Source organism: Haemaphysalis longicornis, unplaced genomic scaffold (genome assembly GCF_048455015.1).
Source record: "Haemaphysalis longicornis isolate Haplotype H1 unplaced genomic scaffold, Haemaphysalis longicornis Haplotype H1 scaffold_10, whole genome shotgun sequence".
In the NCBI taxonomy this organism is placed as follows: Eukaryota; Metazoa; Arthropoda; class Arachnida; order Ixodida; family Ixodidae; genus Haemaphysalis; species Haemaphysalis longicornis.
Window position 1 is genome coordinate 112,359,634 of NW_027526204.1, and position 22,058 is coordinate 112,381,691.

The 22,058-nt window shown below is 47.3% G+C and overlaps 2 protein-coding genes across 2 annotated transcripts in view; one reads left to right on the forward strand and one right to left on the reverse strand.

The window, feature by feature from the left end:
* The window catches only part of LOC144159128 (uncharacterized), a 141,571-nt gene extending 119,667 nt beyond the window's left edge, over positions 1–21,904 (forward strand). The window contains exons 4-10 of the mRNA XM_077690424.1: positions 9,347–9,462; positions 11,159–11,268; positions 11,456–11,534; positions 12,246–12,399; positions 13,421–13,544; positions 15,833–15,978; positions 17,591–21,904. Of these exons, the coding sequence (XP_077546550.1) occupies positions 9,347–9,462; positions 11,159–11,268; positions 11,456–11,534; positions 12,246–12,399; positions 13,421–13,544; positions 15,833–15,978; positions 17,591–17,881 (1,020 nt within the window). The 3' untranslated portion in view covers positions 17,882–21,904. The remainder of the gene's footprint in view (positions 1–9,346; positions 9,463–11,158; positions 11,269–11,455; positions 11,535–12,245; positions 12,400–13,420; positions 13,545–15,832; positions 15,979–17,590) is intronic.
* The window catches only part of LOC144160031 (uncharacterized), a 186,416-nt gene continuing 177,750 nt past the window's right edge, over positions 13,393–22,058 (reverse strand). The window contains exon 10 of the mRNA XM_077691651.1: positions 13,393–13,529. The gene's annotated coding sequence lies outside the window, so the exon portion shown is untranslated. The remainder of the gene's footprint in view (positions 13,530–22,058) is intronic.

Below are 22,058 nucleotides of genomic sequence, written 5' to 3' on the forward strand. Positions count from 1 at the left end.
AGGATCCCCACCACACCCCACCTAAAAAAAGTCGTATGATTGCAGATGTAACAAGCCTACTGCGCCTAAGAATTTCAGGGCCAGCCTTGAAGCCTGGCTGTAGATCACCCAGGTGGATTTTGCGGCATAAAATTCTCAAAGTTTTCTGATGGAAATTCACCTACAACGAGTACTCTGGTAGAAAGAAATCTCTCGCTAAGCTCGACACAATGAATGAGCAGGAGCCAATGGCATGGCATGCGTCCTTTCCTCAACGCATGGCAGTCAGACACGCTACGATAATTGTAAGGAAAGTGAGATGTGGTGCACTAATTAAACAAGCTCGCTGTATGCAAACACTAGAGACTATGTAAACGGGGTTGTTAAAGCAAAGCTTTGCCAATCTCGTTAAGCGTTTTCGCCGTCGTGGTAAATTATGACCTTCATTTGACTGCAGCCGCGCCGTACCGTAGGCAACGCGTCATGTGACTCGCCGGGGCGACCTACGCCCATGGCCGCGTTCGCTGCTGGTGGCTTGGCGCCTCTCCGCAGCTGGTTCGCGCCTGACCACGTGATTCGCCGCGTGTATGCAAGTTTGGTCATGAATGAGAGCGAGGCCGGACCGCCTTTGAGCGCAGCGCGGGAGCTGGAGGTTTTGAGCCGCCGTCAGCAAGCGGTGTCTGACCACCCCGAGGATAACGCCCGGCGAGCCGTACAGCTCGGAAAACGCCGGAAGTGGGCCCACAACCATAGATAGGCTTTCAACTTCAACTTCAACTTTATTTACCAAGAAGGGAATACATTTTGATTTGCAATACATCATCTGGGCCCATAGCAACCTTGCTAGTGGCGGGCCCATGCAATAAATACATCATATTGTAGCAACTCAGCCTTTAAAGTAACTCAATACGGACAACAAAAGAAAAGCGGTCGTCAGAACCGTAACACACCGTACACATCAATGTACTTAAACATAGCACATATACAATCATACATGCACAAGCATACAAGTGCAGATACTCATACATAGACATATATATGCTCACGTGAAAGAGAAGCAACGGCAAATCTAGTCTCGCAACTGAATGTAGCCCATATTTTGTCCAGGACCAATCATTTAAAAAGACAATATACATGGTTTACAGGTGGTAAACTTAGTTACATGGAGGTCAAGCTAGCGATTAGAAATTGTTACCTTTGATACTGTTTTTCAACGTTCGAGAAAAATTGCGGCGTTGCCAAATTACGAATTGGCATCGTTGCTTTGTACGAATAGTATAATAATGAGAGCTAAATGATGGGTTAACCAAGTGAAACCAAGAATTAACCAGGCTAATCCGAGCTTTGGCTTTGCATGTCCAGGGTTGGCTGAGCTTAGCCACGGCCTTTTTTTTTTTTTTTTTTTTCTAGCGAGACACGGTGGAGGCCGACGATACGACGAGACGTCGCAGTCTCCAGGTTCGCAAGTCGCCGATCTGCTAGCACGAATGGAGCACTGCGGGTCGTGATACTTACGCATCCGGAAAGTTTGGCCACGTCTGGCCGTGCCGAAGGTCTGACAAGCGCTTTGACATTTTTTTAGATGCAGAGCATCTGATTCACTCGCCTTGTCCCTCCGGCGTCGTCGTCGTTGTCTGCGTTGTCCACCCCTCTGCCATTCTCCTCGCCGCGCGAGCTGCGCTCTCCGCCGCTCACCCCCTCTCCTCTCCGATAACGAACTCTCTCGCGAGGGGCATTAGATTGGATTTGATTGGATTGGATTGGCTTGGCTTGGATTCGGTTGGATTGGATTTGGATTGGATTAAAGTGGATTGTGTTGGATTGTGTTGCGTCATAGCCGCGGCACGTTGCGTCATAGCCGCGGCAGACGCGCTGGGGCCGGCGCATGTGCAGTACTCTCTCTTCCGCGGTTTCCTCTCCTTCGGGCGCGCTGCGCATATAACCGGTGTGCCGTTCTCCGGCGAAGCAACATCCACGCTTGGCTCAAACACCTAGAGTCCACGCCGCTTTACAAGTACGCCAACGTCGTCATCGACTGGGACCGGCTTACGCAGTCCCCTCAACGTTATGCGCGCTATAAAACGCGGTCCCTTCGCCGCTCCGCCTATGCGTCGCATCTACAGAGGGGTTCCCGCGAGGGGAGGTGGGAGTTTTTTTTTATCCAGACGCTGAAATGAGACTGGCGCAGCACGTGCCCGATGTACGAACACACCGTAATGGCGGACAGCAAGATGGCAATCTCCGCTCACTGAAGAAACGCTTCCCGAATAGGCGCACGGTACTGCGCGCGCGCTTGGGTCCAGCACAAACGTGAAGCTGAATAAAAAAAATCACGCCATATACACGGAATGAATGATGATAAGTGGGGCGAAGCTCGAGAGGGGGAGATCATCGGTAACCGTAACTCTCCCGTGAAAGTTCGTCCATTACATCATTAAGAAAGACGTAAGACTGTGTGCGTACATTGTACAAATCAACTTTTATTTTCGGAGTCAATGCTCCCAGGCCCAGACCTGGTGAAAGACCCCGCGCCATCGAGGACTACCTCGCACCTCCACCACAATTTGTCACGTAGGATGGGACACAAAGGTAAAGAAAGAACTTTTATTTAGGGCGAACTTGTGCCCGAACAAGACGAGAGGAAACGAGCAAAGGTCCTTGCGTCTCGTTCGATCTCCGAGAACGACTGCCTGCGTTCGTGGCGTGATCTCTTGCGTGATCTCCCCCTCGCAGTGCACGTGCGCTCGCGCCTCCGTTGGCGAACACAGACAAGCTCGCGCTCCCGGTGCCGAGTTGAATGAATGAATGAATGACATTTATTAAGATGGGGGAGGCCACATGGCCGTAGTTGGGGAAGGGGAAGAAGGGAGGAGGGGGAGGTGATCACTTAATCGTTAGAGATGACTTGTTGGAGATCGATGATCAGTGATTTCTTTGTGAGGGGGATTGTAGACCCCATCTCACACTACCCTTGCCAGGCCACTCTTAATAGAAAACACACCTAGAGCATGCAGAAAATTGGGGTCTTCGTACGGGGGATCATCAGGGGACGAGTTGGGGGGCAGAGCACTGAGCAAAGAATCGCGAGAAGATGCGAAAGCTGCACAGTGCCAAGTGAGGTGCTTGAGGTCTGAAAAAACATTCTGCTGGCAATGAGGACAGTACGGAGAGCCTGAAGAGTCCAAATGGAACCATTTCCGAAGTGTGGAGGGTGTGAGGGCCGCATTAGCGATTGTCTTATTAACAAAGATTTCTGCGGAACGGGGTAGGGTGGGGACACCATGCAGGTAGCCCTGCGGAGTCTTCTCAGCGAGCCGCTTTCGGCGAGAATATTTAGCATGATCCAGTTGGGGGCGCGGATGGAGACCTGGATCTGGTGCAAGATCGGGAGCAATCAAGGGAGGTGTTGACTGAAGGCTCTCCCGCGCTGCATTATGAGCAGCGTGATTGCCGACCCCCTGGGTCACATGCCCCGGAATCCAGGCTACGCGGACTTGCGTTCCGTTTCGGGCCAGTAGGTTAACCATGGCCTGGATGTGATGAACGGTAGGGTGATCAGAGTAAGCCCTATTGAATTCTCTGATGGCGGCGTGGGAATCAGTGAGGAGACGAACCCTGGGTGGTGGTGGTGCACGAGCCATGTAGGTCATGTGATCCAGGGCTCCTAGGAGACCATGGAGCTCGGCTTGAAGAGGTGACGGGGCGATGGTAGCCATAGTAGTGGCGCCGCTAAGATCAGGGCGTTCTTCGCAGTGCCAAGCCAAACCGATAGAGTTGTCTTGTAGGCTGGCGTCTGTAAATATGTCCACCTCGTTTGGTAGCCTCTGTGCCATGCATCGGCGGAGGGCGCGCAGACGCGGAACGACGCTAGCTCGAGGGATAGCCGACCGTTGCGAAGAAACCACGGTATTTCGAGCCCAAGGGGGTGGGGGAGGAGATGGCATGGGTCCGATTGGGTGCGTTTGAGAGTCCCATGCAGTAATAGCAGCACCCTGGATAGTGAGCGTGCGCCGGAGTTGATGGTGTTTCCGGGTCTCTTCAAGAATTTCTGGCAGGGGAGGCAGAGGAGCAGCTTTCTCTAAGGCGCAGACCCTAGTGTGCCGTGGGAGGCCTGTGATCGTCCGCAGGGACGCACGATGAAGAATTTGTAGTTGCTTCATGTGAGCTGGACGGAGGTCATATGCAGGGGCGCCGTACAGAATTCGACCAAGGGCAACTGCTCGAGTGAGCGCGAGGCAAGCAGCCTGACTAGCTCCACCATACTTATTAGACATCCTGGAAATCAAATGCAGCATTGGTTTCCAGTTGCGTCTAAGTTGAGTGATCCAACGACTGGCACTGTTGTGGCTGCCCAATGGGATTCCCAAGATGCGAACCTGGTCGCACTTGGTTTGGATTGGCGTTCCGGCCAGATAAATAACATGATGGAAGTGAGATGGTGGGTTATGTAGCCCATGAACGAGTAGAAACTCTGTCTTATCAGGAGCCAACTCTAACCCAAGTGAAGGGAGGCTGTGGGCTAGACTAGAAGCCGCTGCTTGTAGTTCAACAATCATACTTTCGACGTCCGGATAGTCAGCTGCCTCAGTCCACACCGTGAGGTCATCAGCGTAGATTGCAAAACGTGATGTGGTATCGGTCTCTAGCTGACGAGCGATTCGCGTCATTGCCAAATTAAAAAGCACGGGCCCGAGGATGGAACCCTGGGGTACCCCCCTAGCCAAGAAATAGGTTCTGGGGCGCCATCCCGGGTGCGTGCCACTAAGCTGAATAGGCCGATTTTCCAGAAAGGATTTTATCCAATTTTGAGCCCGTTGGCTTGGATATGCAGCAGCCAATTCGGTAAGGATGGCGGCTTGACTCACATTATCGAATGCCTTTCGCATGTCGATGGCTAGAACATAGTCCGGGTTACCGGCACGCGATTTACGGTTAATGACTCTGCGAAGGAGCCAAAGGCAGTCGTGGGTGCTGAGATTCGGACGAAAGCCAGTTTGGGATGGATGAAACCAGGGCTGTACGTACTCGAGATAGTGTTGCATTCTGTTGTTGATTAGTCTTTAGGTAAGTTTACACAGAGTTGGGGTGAGGGAGATGGGGCGCAGGTTAGAGAGCTGAGCCGGATCCTTGTTGGGTTTGGGAATAGGGCTAACCAAGGTCAACTTGAGCGTGTCGGGAACCGTCCCTGTGGCCCAGTGGTCATTAATGATCTCAAGGAGTACCAGCTGGGTGTTCTCGTCCAGGTTACGGAGGTGCTGCCATGTTAGACCATCATGGCCAGGCGCAGAATGGAGTTTGCCTTGGTGAAGAGCGGCCTGAAGTTCAGGAAGAGTGAAAGGGCTGTCTAGGTCCTCATCAGGCGATGGAATTATATTAGCAGGAAGGGGGGGGTGCGGATTCAAGGAGGCGTGTGGGAAGAATGTGGAGATGAGGTTATGTTCCACGATGTCAGGCGGATTTTGTAGGGTGAGTGTGGCGAAGAGCGTAGAGCGACGTTTGCCTTTACCGGCGAGACCTCGGTAAACCCTCCATAGTTTGCTGAGGCCACGGTCCCGGCCGAGGTCGGAACAGAGATTATGCCAGCTTTCATTAGCGAGAGAGCGTTGATACTCGCGTATGAGCTTGTATTGGTGCCGGATTTTGAGGAGATCTTTGTGCCTTTTACCATTTTTAAGGTACCGAGTAGTGAGGGTATGGGCACCCTTCCACAAGTTGGCAAGATGCGCGTCAAGAGAAGCCGTTGTTGCGTCACATTCTATAACTTCACCAGACTGAGCCTTGGCGTCTTGCAAGGTGGCAATGAACTCTTCCAGCGTCGTTGGGGTGGATAGGGAGCTTATTGCTCGGAAGGTTTGCCAGTTTAGCCGAGTTTGCGCTGCCGGTTGCAGCCGGTTCTTGCGCGTGCAACGCGGCCCACTTTGCGACATCTCCGAAAGCATGCGGCGGTCACGTACCACGAGACACAAGGGATGGACAGACCCATGACTTAAGGAGCTTCGCCCCTAAAACGGCGGGACGACGATTTTGCGCCATGTTCGCTTGCGTTTGTTTACACCTCCAGAACGACGACGCTAAGGGTTGCGGGGCTATGCGTTCCCATGTAGAGTAAAACAGTCTGACGAGTATCTAATCACGTGCGTCGGCACAGTGGCCAATATCCTGTCTGAAAGAGATTTCGTCAAAACTTTGAAACGCCAAACAAGAAAGGCAGTATGTCCTACAGCATCCTTTTGCACGTTCTTCAAGGCTATAGTTTAGTAAGAATTCAACTCAATCCAACTCTTTTTTTTTTTTTTTCTACGGGAGTGCAAACGTCGCCTGCTGAATTACCGCGAAATACAAATAACGTGCTCCCGCGATTTTTCAAGCTTGTGCTTATCACGACGAAGCTAAAACCTTGGGACTCCGACCCAAGACATTGTGCGCACGACACCGACGTTCCTGTAGATCTGTTGTATTTGTTTATCCGCAGGGAACGAGGACACACGCTTTAAAACAAAAACGGCTAGGCACAGTCTCCTCGTATTCATAGCGCCGACCGCATGATTCCTCCGGTGACTGGCGTCTTATATAACGGTGACCGGTTCCCACCGCGTGCAGGTAACCCTCCACGTATTCGACAACGGCCAAAAAACACCTGCCGCTCGACGGTGCGGTGCGCGTGGCTCACGAGTGTGTTGTCCCGCGATGTCCGAAAACCGCATCACGCGTGCACCGTCCTTGACAGAGGAGCCGCGCGAAGGGGGCAGGGCATCTTCTCTCAGTGTCACGGTGAAGGGAGATCGTGACTCCGGAAGCTGCCGCGCATTCGCCATGACCGCCGGCAGCGTGGTCCGCCATGCTCCTTCTCGGAGTCCCTTTTTTAGACGCACATCACGTCTCTCTCTCTCTCTCTCTCTCTCTCTCTCTCTCTCTCTCTCTCTCTCTCTCTCTCTCTCTCTCTCTCTCTCTCTCTCTCTCTCTCTCTCTCTCTCTCTCTCTCTCTCCTACTCTGCTAAGTCGAGTTTGGGATTTAACAAATATTCGAGGTGCGAAATGTCATAAATGCAAGCCCCTTTAAGGTTGGCTTCGCAACTGTACAGAGATGTGTTGAGTGGAAAACACTTTCTCAGGGGGAATATAAGAAGCCTGTTAGCAAAATATGATGGTTCAAAGACCTTTTTTTTGGTACCTCCATGATTTCTACAAACAGCTACACAAACGCGTTGCTGGGAAGATAGTTTTTAGTGGCAATACAAGAGTTTTAAATCAAAGTATGAAGGCCCCAGCGACGTTTATTAAATATTAAAACCGCATATATGACATAGAACGCTGCGCACCAAACCACTTGCTACAGTCGTCTTCACTAAGCTTCGCACAGATGCATTGCAGGGTAGATATTTGTGTAGGAGCAATGTACGTTGCTTTACGTCAAGTTATGAATGCCCCAGGGCCACTAATTAACAAAATGAAGGAAGCTCACACGAACGCGTAAGACTTGAAGGTAACGAAGCTGTACGCAACCTTCGTGACCATCACAAAGGTTTAAGTCCACGCTTGCAGCCGATTTGCTTCTTCGCCGCCGCAACGACCTTTACTCCATCATTGTTGGTATGAATGTGAGCTTTCATTTTTCCGAAGCGATAATCATTGGACGTCACCCTGGAGGGGCGTACGCTATGACGTGTCTTTCTCATTCCAAGCAAGTGCTGCCGCGATTGCGGCGAACGCTGGAGTTTTTTGGCCAATCTCTTTAAGTGGGTATGCTTGGCTTGAAGACGAGCGCCGGGGACGCTGGGCGGTCGTCCCGAGGCACGCACACACGAGTGCTCACCATTCTCTTGGTTTTGTTAACTGCCGGGCGGTCACCAACCACGAGGCTTGCGCTCACGTGCGCGCGGTCGGCAATTTCTTGGTATTTTTAACTGCGGACACAAAAAATTACGATTTGCTAAACATTTTCGCTGTAAAAACCACGACCCCATGTGTCCCTGTGAGGCTTACACACCGAAACCCTCCACAGTCGGTTTTCCTGTCCCTACTATACACAGGTGCATTGCTGGAAAGCGCTCGTCCTGTGCTGTTCTTTCCTTCGTCTTGCGTTTTTTGCGCTTCTTTTCCATCATGCCTCCCTACCAGCTCACCCACCTGTCGTTGCTTCTAATACCCTTAGCGACAACATTTGTGGTTTTAAATAAAAACAAGGACAAGGACCGAGGACGAGGCTTGAGTATATGTCCAACCTATCTTTCACTTTTAGTCCTCGTCAAATCCGCGGAGTTTCCCCCCTGCCCCCGTTTCTGAACCACTGGCTTTGAATATGTGCGTCAGCGTTTTTTTATTGAAGAGCTATCACAAGACGTCGTGTCCATAGCCTAGCTGACACAACATCTTGACGGTGGAGCAATGGCCTCCCTTTCCCTGTTCCCGCCTCAGTGGGCACAAAGATCCCAATTTTATGACGAGTTTCAGTAGTCATCGAACAAGAATATGGAAGGGGGGTTGGTGAGAAGTGCGCACCTATGTAAACAGTACAGCTTATACGAGTACCTCTTATAAAATTAAAAAAAATGGCTGCGGCTTATTACAGCCAACCTTGGATATGCAAATCAAAAGCTTGGCTTAGTATCTTTGAGTCTTGCTTTCGATTGGTTAGCCTTCGATGTAGCTGTACATATTGCCGACCACGGCTCAACGCCTTTCGGTCCCGTGCAATGCTCACAGAAAGAGGCTCGCCTCACTTACATTCGCGGCGACCGCAGAGTTCCTCTTCGCCGCGGGCGCAAGATGAGTCACGTAGCCTGAGACGACCCAGCCGCGCATGCGTGGGAGACGGCGGGGTTGGTCGGCTGTCTATCAGCTGAGCGCCGGCAACCCCGCCCGCTGCTCAGCTGATCAGTTGAGCAGAACGGCTGAAAACGGGCCCTGTGCGCAGCGGTGAAAGCGGGCCCGGCGAATCACGCGATGCGCTTCGAGGGGTGTGTCGCAGGGAGGGGGGTGTCTGAGGTCAAAAGGTGAATTTGCTCATCTGCGGCGAAACCGCTGGACGAAAGTAGTAAAGTTTTGCTTTAAAAGGGGCTGGAGTAGGCTATGCACGTTACCATGTCCTGTATGTGCACTCAAGTAACAGCAAAACAAAACTTGACACAAATACGTACTATATAGAAACCTGCTATGCAAAGCAATCGATTGCTCCTTATCAAGTTCAAGAACAATCCCCACTTTGAGACACTTGATGAGGATGCAGTTCCAGGACACCAACGGCCAAGAACTGCCGATGACCTACCACGTGTTGCCGACAATCACAAGTGCCACAGAATGTATTCCTTCAAAGCTCGTCCTACTTTTATTCTTCTAATGTGGAATCGCCTTTTCTTGTTTTTCGCAGGAGGGCTCAGAGGAGCGGTCGGTGGCCATCTCCATCCGTGTGCACAAGGCCCTCGAGCTCTCGGATGACAAGTCCTACGTCATCACCTGCGGCAAGAACAACTTCCGCAATGCCAGGTAGCCGCCCTTTAACGCTTGGTATTCATGCCAATTACAAACACATGAAATAAAGCCCTCTTGCATGTTTTAGTCAGACATGCAAGTGCTTCAACGTCACTATGTGCCGCACATATGGTCTGGGGATAGAAGCCTGAATTGCACGAGTGCTGCCAATGAAATTATTATCAGCAGCACCTGCCAGCCTAGCACACTGGTATACTGTGCAATCCCACTGATGCCAGCCCACCGGATGACACCATTAATGTTGCTCCCAATGTGCACTTTCAAGGTTCAGATTTTGGTTGCTGGCAGTACCTCTAAGAGACTGAAGCTAAAGTATGCCGCAAATACTTATTCATTTTGAAAACAGTCCCTTCCAGCATGATGTGTGCCCAGGAGGACATCATTTGTGAGTGCACAACCACTGCTTTCATCGTAAAAATTTCGTACATTACATAACTGCTTGATTACCACACGGCTATAACATCTGAAAGAGGTATGTCGTTCGGGGCTGATTAGGGGGGTCCCTTTTGCGATGGAAATTTCTGCCGGGGAACTCCTGTTGTAAGCAGCGCTCCTGGTGGTCGTGGCGGTTGCAGAAGTTTTGTTTTGTTAAATGAATCCTTATTTACTGCCTTAAATAGTCTTATTTCTTTACTTCATGACATAAAGTTTTATCAAATCCGTCAAATAACTGTTTAGTTTGATTTACAAACTTATAGGTGGTAGTGGTTGCAACAGGAGTTCTCCGGGGAACGCCTGCGCTGGATACATTTTTTTCATCGCAGAAGGGACCCGCACTCTCCGTTGGTTTTTCTATTCCACGACACACCTGTACCTTATACACTGTAACCTCACAGAAGATCCAGCGTAGGGCCTTAGCCTTTCTCTCTAGCCCTGAGAGCCATCCAAAGCCAAAGCTCTCCCTAATGGGAATTATCATGGAGAAAAGAAAAGGTTAGGAGAGGCCGTGACGTCACATTTGTGAAGCCGAGTCCCGCCATGACTTGAGCCCACGGAGCCCAGCACTCTATCCCATCATCCTTTGCTGTCTCCGGTTTGATTTGACTAACATGGCGTCGCCCTGCCCTCCCGCTTCGAAGCGAAAACAGCTTCGTCGCTAATTCCTCGGTGCGATGTGATGTTCTAAGCTGTTGATTTCGCCTTCAATTTGCCCATTCTAACCCTCACCCAAAGTTTCAATCGAAAAACGGCCTTCGTTTTTGAGATAGAAGGACGATTTTTCAGCTCTTAAGCCTGGCAAAGTAGCGTTTGTCGTCGTCATAGCAACAGGCTCGCGGGATGGCGCAACGACGGCAGAGTTTTCAAACTGGCCTAATCTAAAAACGTTTGTCGTAGTGACTGCGCTGGTTTGCAAGCGTAGCCAGGCAGCGAAATGCCAAGCGCCTTAAAAATTTGTCCGTTCTATTTGCCCAAATTTGGCCGCCGCAGTTATAAACAAGTAAGCAACATTGTCCATGGGCTCAAGAAAAATGACGTAACTTCCTCCACACTTTTCGCAATGCATTGGGATGCCAGGGGCCTCTCCTGAGTATTCTTTCCTCCATGGGAATTATTATTGTTATGAAACATTTACCTTGATTAAACATCTTTATCGAAAACCTGCCACATAGGACAGAAGTCAGCGGTGATGTATCAGTTGTAAGGTTGCTGTAAGGTTACATGACCGACAAGAAATGCCCCAACTGTGCAGGAACGAGCTGTACAGGGTCTCCCTTGGCTTCTACGAGGAACAGAAAAGGGCGCACGAGCTCGTCGTAGGGCATCACTACACACTCAGGGCAAGCGCCCATGGACCTGGCGGTGAGAAGATTGCATCACATTGATTGATTGATTTATTGATTGAATGAATGAATGAATGAATGAATGGTTTGCTTCACATTGCACTTAACTTTGGAAAAAGTTGCTGCATGTACAGGGTGCTTAAAAACAAACAGCGGCATATGAGTGGATCAACTAACAGACACATGAATGCCCCCTTTTTTTGCAGAGACGGGTGGAATCCTGGTCAGGTCTTGCTTCAGCTTTGCATCAAATACTAGCGAAGTCGAGCTCATCGATGCCAATGGGTTAGTACTCAGCAAAGCTTTGCTAAACTCAGCATTGTAGCTACCGTATTTATACGATTATAAGGTGGTCATGATTATATGGCGAGGGTAAAGTTTGGATGCCAAAAAATCACTATATATATATATATATATATATATATATATATATATATATATATATATATATATATATATATATATATATATATATATATATATATATATATATATATATATATATATATATATATATATATATATATATATATATATATATATACACATTATATACATACATACTGAGCTTCCAATATAAGGCGGGGTATGACTTTGAGGCTACGGATTTTGGAAAAAAAACTTGCCTGATATTCAGATAAGTACGGTATTCAGAAATGTAGCTTTATAATCGCATTAATCAGAACTAACGAAAAGAGTGATTAATGTGCTTTCTTCACCGTTCAACAACCAACTCCCAAGCTCACTTTAATACTCGTCGGAACCAGCAGTTGTTTCATTCTTTTATTTTGTACCAATAAAGTTCAAAATACAGACATGCTGAAGCTCATTACCTTATCCAGTGCTTCAAAAATTGACGATACAAATGAAAAGCATGTTACGACGTTCGGCTTAAACGCTTTTTGAATCTCCCGCGATGGTAAAAATACTTGCATGGCTCGGCAGTACATTCCAAAGGCGTGGGGACTAGATAAACATTGCCATTTCTTCTTTCAGGTGCCCAAAGACTTCATTCTTGTCAGCGTTCAAGTACAACGAAACGTCGGACACAGCGGATGCCACCGTGTCATCCACCTTCAGGTTCCCGGGAAGCAACAAAATCAACGTCCAGTGTGACATCGTCCTCTGCCAGTCTTCCAGGTGTCCAGTGGTGAGGGCCAGATGCCATGTTGCTATCGCTAAGGCCGACCTGGTAGCATAACACATGCAGTGAATGGTGACACATTTGGTTGTGGCCACGAGTCCAAGGAATTCTGGTGACCTAATCGTGCAGAAGAAGAAGAAATTTGTTCGCTGAAAACATATTTGCGTAACAAAATAGTGTATATAGTTTTAGTATACTATAATATATATATATATATGAAACTGACTAAATTGTCTTCATTCAGATGTCTCTTATAACCAAGTGTCTCTTGTAACAGTGTCTCTTGTAACGAGGTTTTGCTGTATAGTCATAATCACCATCTTGGCGATCGGAGAGACCAGATCACCACATCTTCCAGATCTCTTAATGGTGATCTAGAAGACCATCTGGCCTTCCAGATGGTGATAATGGAAGACCAATTTCCATGATCACCATAATTCCTACGGTAATCCAGCTCTCTAGCAATACTTGCCTGTTCTATCACCATAGAGCTCACGTTATTTGCTGGAACAAAAAAATTCACACTTAAGACTCTTCTTCTCAGGTTCCGAAAATCTCCCGTTGAAAATTTTACCCCCATGTTAACAAGTCAGCTAGCTTGATGAGTACTGTACTCTTTTTCTTCCTCGATCGATTGTAGTCGATAATAGTTTCTCCATGTGTGCCCCACCACCCCCTTTTTTCCAATCAAGAGCTGCAGTGCATTGCAATATCCCAGCAGCATTTATGGCCAATTCACTTGAGAAACTTGAGAAAGCGCGACTTTCATCACTCCAGGAGTGAATGACGCCCTAACCTACCCTACAGCTACTAGATGAACAGCGATAGTTCTCCACGTCTCCTTGGCATTCATTTGAGCCCCGCAGAAAGACATCATGAAGCAAAAGGCGTGCATCACACTGATGCTGACGCCAAGTGGCAGAGCTGTTGTGCAAGCATCTCATTAAAAGTCGCTGTACAGTCACGCCGCACCATCTTGTACTCTGAGAGTGTTCATTCTCCGCCTTCTTCAACCTGTGCAATGCAGTCCAGCTGCGGTGCGTCTCCTGATGGCGGCACCAAGTCCCTCCCGCAAATCAAGGACAGCGACTCTGCTGTCCAGCTGATGGCCTCCACATCCGTCTTTGTGGTCGAGCCTGGCGAGAGTTCATGTGAGTATACATGCAGCACGTGACGTACTGGCCTGTCACAACAAGCAACACACTGTGAAAACTGTCAAGTGACAGAAGGAAAAAAAGAACATTTCCCAGGATTAGAATTTTTTAAAGTGCAGAGCACTTTAGGGGCTCGCCTTGTCATCGTGGCTCGCTCTCTGAACCCAAGTAGAGACCCAGCGCGCACCGTCGTAGCAGCGTCCCACAGAGGCTTCAAAAGCCAAGCGGTTTATTCAGTCATAAGTGTTCGAAACGCGTGTGAACCACTGCTGCTTCTCATACATCTCCCCGTTGCTTAGCACAAAGAAAACTGCAGGTGCATTTGAGGCAAAATATAAGTAATGAACCGGCAGAAACCACGCTCATTTAGTTAGGAACGCTCGTTGGGTTGGTTTTTACGATACGATAGTAAGTGAAAAAAGGTGGTAGTGCAACGCTGGCACAAGCTGGAAAAAAAGCAAGCACAAAAAGAACAGAACTCCCACTGGCGCAGTTTCAGGCAGGGGGCGTGCTACAACTGCGGAGGCGGGAAATTTGAAGTGCGTTGGACAAACCTCTGTTGAATTCATCAGGAGAGGAATGAGACAGGACAGTGAACAGCGCGATGGGCGGTAGCAGTGAGCGGATAACAGTGCTACAGCCCATTATGGCGAATCACTGCTCTGCACTTCCGACAGCTTTCACATTATGCGGAACGGCTTTAATCTTTTTTTTTTTTTTTTTTCACTTTGTTTTCAAGGCAGCCAAATGCTAACTTTCAAACCAACGTCGGACAAGCACGCGCTACATATATTGTACAAACCCCTTAGTCACCTACTCACATGCCAAAGTTTTGCAGTCATAGTTCTATGTGAGACAATCAGAGGGCACCACTTCCCACGACAAGGCCGGGCCCCAGAAACCGAATGTGTATATACTGAGTGACGGATCTCACTTTTATATGGACACAGCCAATGATGGAAGATGAGCAATCCATTGGACTGCATATTCCAACAGCATGGGCAACCTACTTCCTTGCATTTTTATTCTTGCTTTACGCCCTCAGCTGTCACCCGCTACCAAACATCCTGGGTGTGAATTCGAGGCTGCTAACAAAACAGCAAGTATTCATTCACTCCATAATTTTCGACAGGACATCCCTTGTGTCTACCACCCACCCAAACATAGATACGCTAGTCTCTACTTCAAATCAAATCCCTGTATTCATGGTTTGAACGCAGTAGGTGTTAAAAATGAGGAACTTGAGTTCTGTCGCATTCATTTGACGATTTGTGAACCATACGATGATCCAGGCATGCACAGTTAAGGGGGACATGGCCCTTAAAACAATTTATTTTAATTGTTAAGTAAACTCTGTGAAACTTGCCAGTCTTGCTGCTTTTCCCCCACTGATTTTAAATATGCCATTATTTTTTTCAGTCAGCCCATACGTTACCAAGATTATTAGAGATAATTAGTCATTTCTGGAGGACCAATAGACAAAACATGATTAGTCATAAAGCTGTAATCTTTCTATTTTCCAATACTATGAACCCTGGTGAGTGCAATATCGTTTTTTTGGTGCACTGGTTGCAACTAATTTTACAGCTCTTTAAGCTTCGGTGTTTGAAATGGGCACTCAAAATAGTTCCTTGCTACTGGTGCCACCAAAGTTTAATGAGCTGTAACATTAGCTCTAAGCGGTGCATCAAAAAACCGATTCCCTTATCGCACTCATTAGGGCTCATGGTATTGGAAAATATAAAGATTACAGCTTTATGACTAACCATTTTTGTCTATTGTTCCTACAGAAATGGCTAATTATCTCTAATAATCTTGATAACTTAATGACTGACTCAAAAAATAATTCCGTATTTGAAATCAGTGGAAGAAAATCAGCAAGACCAACAAGTTTCACAGAGTTTACTTAACAATTAAAGGAAGCTGTTATAAGAGCAGTGTGTCCCCCCCCCCTCCCCCCTTAACTGGTAGAATTCTGTGACTTAAAAACCCACTGAATACCTTCTTTGGCAGGCTTCAAGCCTATAAAACTTCGAATAGGGGGACTAATTTCATCTTCCTTTATTTTCTAAGTGAACTGTGGTCTGTCAGGAGCTGTGTGAATCCCACTGCAGGGTGTCCAGCGAAGCCATAAAGGTGGTGACTGAAACTAAAGTTTGTGTGTTCTCTTTGTTGTAATCACAAATCAGGAAAAAAGTACCAATTACTAATGCAGCACGTTATTATCGATATCAAATACAGTAGTACAAACGATAGCGTCTTGTCCATTCCCCCCCCCCCTGCAGTGTCCTCGCCCCTGCGCGAGTGCACGGAGTGGCACTTCCCGTGGCTTATCGGCCTGTGCATCTGCCTGGCCATCCTGCTGCTGGTCATGCTCATCGTCAACATCTTCCTCTGCTCCTCCCTCACCTGCACCTGCACCAAGACAGAGGTGAGACCCGGCACCTCTACGGCGGCGGCTCCTAGCTCCTTTCATTTTCAATGCAAAATGCTCTCGGGCCACTTGTCCAGCGTTGCGTGATGAAGCTGGTGAAGCTTAAAACATGTAACTTTGGCACTTGACGCTGAGTGGCTAACGGGCCTCGTGTGAAAAGGACGTCTCGGAACGTGATTTCTCGTGATTTTTTCATTTTGGAACAAGCCCACCTCATTAGTTGCTTCAAATTAGCAAAGTGCCCCCTTAAAAGAATATTTTAAAGCGAAACTTTAGTATTCTCACTGATGCCGTTGTATGCCAATACGCCCTGCAGGAAAGCCAACTTTCTCTGACGATGATCATGAATGATCATGGGTTAAGTGAAAGAAAAAAACGCTTCTTGTGGGTGCAATCAAACCTCGGTCACTCACATTATGACGCCGGTGTCTATACAATCGCTCCATTTCGGCATGGCCGAAGCAGATTGGAAAACTCAGACGAAAACCACAGAATCTGTCCCGGGACGAATGGCGTTGGTCTGCGCGCCGCCTGACTGTTAGCCACAAGATGTTAGGCCTAACTTCTCATTTTGAGGCTTAGGACATTAGGCCTAACATCACGTCGTGGGGTTGAACACCCCAGACTGGCACCCCCTCAAAAATCACTCACTAAATGACAAGCAGCAGGTACTGATTCCCGCCGTACACCTGAAACCCAAACGTCAGGCCGACAGAGAGCACACGCAAGAGTTGCTGCGGGTATTCTAGAAAAGCGGTGCGTACCTTTAAGCGCGAGACACATGCACGACTGGTGCACGCAATTCGCATGCGACTGATCGTTACGGCTGATCATTAGGACCGTTTTTGGCGTCGTTTGCTGCTCGAAGGAGGCTCACGACGTGCGACTGGCAAGCCAGATGCAGTCGTGCCATCGTTGTGATCGTCGTGCGGCCACAGCCAATGAGAGCCCGAAGGTGTCATCGCTGACAGTTTCTTTCAAAGCCACGAGGTGGCGCCAGTGGCAATTCCGAGTATTTTCTAGGGAGCAGCTCTGCGCCACTGCCGCTGCCGCCGACCTGCGCACTCTCTGCCTGGTAGACATGCACGTCACCAGCGGTACCTACAGCATGGACGAGTGGAATCATGGCTGCTAAATGTTCCCACCACGCTGTACTGAACATATAAAAATGTATTGTATAACGTAACAGCACTATTTCTTTTCACTTCAAGTTGATAAATGGTTTCTTTTCCTGCTCGGATTTCCCTTGCACATATCTAAATCGACTCGAGTGTGCCCCTGAGGCAACTGAGGCAACCATGGAGCAAAAACAGTGGGCGGAGCGGCGGTGACAACGCATCGCACGTGCGCATCGGACCATGCGTCTGAAATTCACGCGTACGACTAGTCGTGGCGACCGTCGTAACAATCAGTCGCATTCGAATCGCATGCACCAGTCGTCCATGTGTCTCGCACTTTAGAGTAGCACCTGCTCGCAGTGTGGGACTGGCCAATCAAAGAACACATCACGAGAAAGCTTCACGTTCAACCATCGCCGTCGTTAGACGGAGGGGTGCGTGATTCTTTTTAACCCCCACGCTTTTTTTCTTCCTTTCTTCCGTTTCCCCAGGTGGAAGAGAAGGAGCCCTCGGAGATGGAGGACTACGACCCCTACAAGGGCAGCTGGGTTCCGAGCTCCCAGTACGGCTCGCGGACGTCCCTCAACAAGCCCGGGTACACCTCCGGAGGGTCGACCCTCAACTCAGCGCGGTCCGTGAGCAACGGCAGCGACCACTACACCATCGTCCACTCGCGGCCCAACAGCCGCTACTCCCACCACTCCAGCAAGGAGCCGCTCCACCGGAACGGTGGACCCGGCTCCCACCTCTCCAATGGAGGACACTACAACTCCAGGATATGAGAGAGACTGCTGGCGTGCCCGTGCTCTTCCCTGGGTGGACTGCTCTTAGGTTTTCAGATTGCCAGGCAGAGGGAACGGCTGTGGCGCCATCTGTGAATGGCTATTGCAGTGGCTTGGCTTGGATACTTTGTGAATGACTGCTCTGACGTGAAGACCTGCACTAATGAAAGCACTGATGAGGTTTTTTTTTTTATATAGGAACCGTAGATTGACCTTTTATTTATCCGTCGCTTTAAAGTAAAAGTTACAAGACACGTTTAACACCAGAATATACGTTTTCAATAACTTTGCAACACATACATGTTGTTGGGGCATAAACTTGAAAGGTCCCAGCGCTGCAGTGAAGTTTAAAATTTGCACGCGGACAAAGATGAGACCAGATTCTAAACTGGCTTCTGATGCAACTTTGGAGGATATATTTCGGACACGCACTACTCGATTTGTAGACTAGAAATGACAGAAGTAACGTCAAGTTAAAACCTGCTCCTTTAAACAGCAGCAATCACAGATCCCATCCGCTTTCTGGAGACGACAGAAATGCTGCATTTTCTGCTGACATTAGAAGCAAGACACCCCCCCCCCCCCTTTTTATCTGCAAAATACCTTGTTAATTTACAAACATAGATAGAACCAACATATTTTGTATTCTAGGGTTTTTAGTGTAGCAAGAAAATCTATTCTGCTATTGACTAAGAAAAACCTTCAAAAACAATACATTGTGCCATGTGCTGCAGAGGCAACGTTGACATTTCCTATCCGACAACGTGAACAACAAAACAATGCCTCAAAAACAAAGCAGAGACAAAACACCATGTTGGCGAACGCCCGCAGGTCAAACAAACAAAACAAACGCGACGCTTTCGATTTCTTTACAACGCAGGCAGACGCAGATCGCAATAACTTCGCAAAGGCTCGCCCCACTGAACGTGCGATGTATGGTTTTTGTTCGAGGTGAATGAAGTCAAGTGCTGTACAAACCATACACTTGCTCCCCCCATATTCAAGGCTGCACTAGCTTTCTCCCTGCTCTTCGTGTTTTTTTTTATTATCGTTGCGTTGTTTCATGTTCTTCAAACACCTAGTCCTCACTCAACGCTTCATGTAAAGTTTTGCGCCGTGCCCGCTCACATACAATGCCCTTTTTATTTTTACGTAGACCGTGTTTCATTAGTGTGTCTCAGGCAACGCAGTTTTTTGCCATCGCAGTTTGAAGAGATGGCAGTGGAGAGACCAAACGCAGACTGGGGACCTTTTGACCCCAGTCGAAAGCGAAGCATTCCTCTAATTTATTAAACACGCATAGAGGCGTTTTTTTTCTCTTCCAAGCAGTGCATTTTAAGGGGGGACACTGCTCTTAAAACAGCTTCCTTTAATTGTTAAATGGGCCAATTAATCACCGAGATAATTAGAGATAATTAGACACTTTTGGAGGAACGATAGACAAAACAGTGTTGTTCATAAAACTGTAATCTTTACATTTTCCAATACTATGTGCAATAAGAGAATCAGTTTTTTGATGCATGACTCGGAGCTAATTTTACAGCTCATTAAACTTTGGTGGCACCAGTGGTGAGAGAGAGCTCTAGAGAGAACAACTTTATTTAGCCACACAAAATTGCGGCGACTACGTGCCGGATGGGGTGAGGCACCATTTCAAACACCAAAGTTTAATGAGCTGTAAAATTAGTTCCAAATGGTGCATCAAAAAGCCGAATCTCTTATATTGCACTCACCAGGGTTCATAGTACTGGAAAATATAAAGATTACAGTTTTATGACCCACACTTTTTTGTCTATTGTTCCTCCAAAATGACTAATTATGTCTAATTATCTCGATAACTAGTTGAATTACTCAATAAATAATGCCACATTTGAAATCAGTGGTAAAAAAAAAGCAGCAAGACAGACAACTTTTACGAAGTTTACTTAAAAATTAAAAGAAACTGTTTTAAGAGCCACGCCCTCCCTTAATTTCGTCAACCATCCTAGCTTCAATGCATCCAATGTCATTTGTCAAAGATTCATTTCTTGGGGAAGATGCTCCAAAGTTTGCACGAAATGAGCCACCATGCACTCTCACTGAGCAGTGCATGAAATAATAGAGTGCTCTAATTGTTCGCACAAACGTCATTAGACGTTTAAATAAGTGTGATTGCGCGCTTCCTACGTGTGATTAGGGGATCACACGGTAGAGAGAGTTTCTTGTCAATGTGCAGTTCCTCCTTCAGGGAAGGAACTATGTGTTATTTTACCCCTTTTTTTTCTTGGCGAAATGATACACATATATTTCCATTGTTTGATTGATGCGAGCTTTTTGCATGTGAAATGTCTTTATGCACAGCTTTCGAAATGTTTCGTTTTATGTTTATAACCAGACAGCAGATTCGCATCAACAACAGTCGCAAAAATAGGAACTAGCTAACATTACGCGTATAAATTGTGTTCATTAAATGCGTGTGGAAATAAAACACATGATCATACCTGACTGAGGAACTAATAGAAACTCACGAAGTACCCAACACTCTCTTGTCTTGCACCTGTTATTACTTTTAGAGAAATAAGACCTGACCTCACAAAGACATTTCCATCAACCTAAACACGGATATGACACAAGCAAAAGAAATGCATGGATCCTTTTTTAATTTTTAAATGCGGAATTGTGAAATGAATTTGCAAGGTTTGGCACAAATAAAGCGAAGCCTTCCCTACTAAAAAACAAGGAGGAGGTATTTATCAAAAGGAATTCCGTTGTAGCCAGAACAAACGCAATGTGCTACCCATGTCTTCAAAGACAGGTTACTAAGGTTTCTATTCCACACATCTCATCGCTCAGCTCAAACAACAGATGATACCGATTGCTGAAACACCTTTGTTTTAGCGAACGCGTTCGGAAGCGAAAGAAAAAGCCTCCTAATACCTTTAAAGGAGAACGCTAACAGGACATGTTTGCCACCAAACTTGCTGCTGAAATCTCTTTCTCGGCAAAGTTATGAAATAAATTATTTTACACAAGCTTTTCACAAAACGAGGCACGATTCATGCAAGAACAAGCCAGAATACTTTTTCAACAAGAATTTCGTCTGATGTGCACTTCACATGCAATTTTTCTTGACAGCGATCCCACAATAAAATTTACACGAATTTACCATTTGTTTTCTGCAACCGATACTACAATGTTGGCATACGAGCCCGCTGTCTGTTTATAAGCCTTTCACAATGTGCCATGGTATGTCGTGCAGTGTTTGTGTGGCACAACATTACGTCCAACATAATCTCCCCGCTAACATTACTTGCGTGCAACGTTGTCCTTGTTTGCTGTCCTTGTAAAAGAACCAAGGGTACCACTGAAGCAAAATGCATTCTTTCACATATAATCAGCCGCAATAGCAAGGAGTGTATCTTTTTCAGGAACACGTTTCAGTACTCTATGCCTCCCGAAGTGTTATGAAGCAGAGATGGCACAATAAACCGCATTTGTGATACACTCGCAAGCGACATGTGAGCAGAGCTTTATCCAAGCATGCAGCGAACGCCATGAACATCCCTGCGACAATATGAAATATATGGAGTTGATATTAAAGAGGGCCTTTATGAGCTGTTCCTAATTTAAGTGGAAAAAAAATGCTTGCTTTAGACTTTGCGCTTACAATCAGCTACCAACCAAAACTGATACGCACAAAAAAGACGCTTTACCCGATATTCCAATCTCAAAAATGACGTCTCAAAAACGGAAGCAAGAACGGAAGCATGGGAGCAATTTTTCAACGTTCATTTTGAGAGGCTGATCTCTGGATGCTGTCCTCTGCAAACAACCGCAGTGAGGGCGGAGTGAAGTCCCGGTCATCCCTAAAACAAACCGCGTTGCCACTCAAGGACAGCTAGTATGCGCTCACCCTGGCTGAGCTGCCTTACTGTAACATTCCATCGTCATCTGTGTGTGCCGAATAATGCCTTACTTGTGTTTGAGCGTCGTGTGTACATACTTTTTTAAATGCGTGCATTAAAAAGTCTTGTTTTAAAAGTGCATGTTGGCGTCATTCTTGATTTTGCTTGTGCTAAGGTTGCGCAGCAATCGGAGCAGCCACTCTAGAACTAAATAACAAAGTTGCCCACACAAGAACACAAAGGTAACTGCAAAAAAAACTTGATGGCAAAAAAAGTTTTGTTCGTGCAACTAT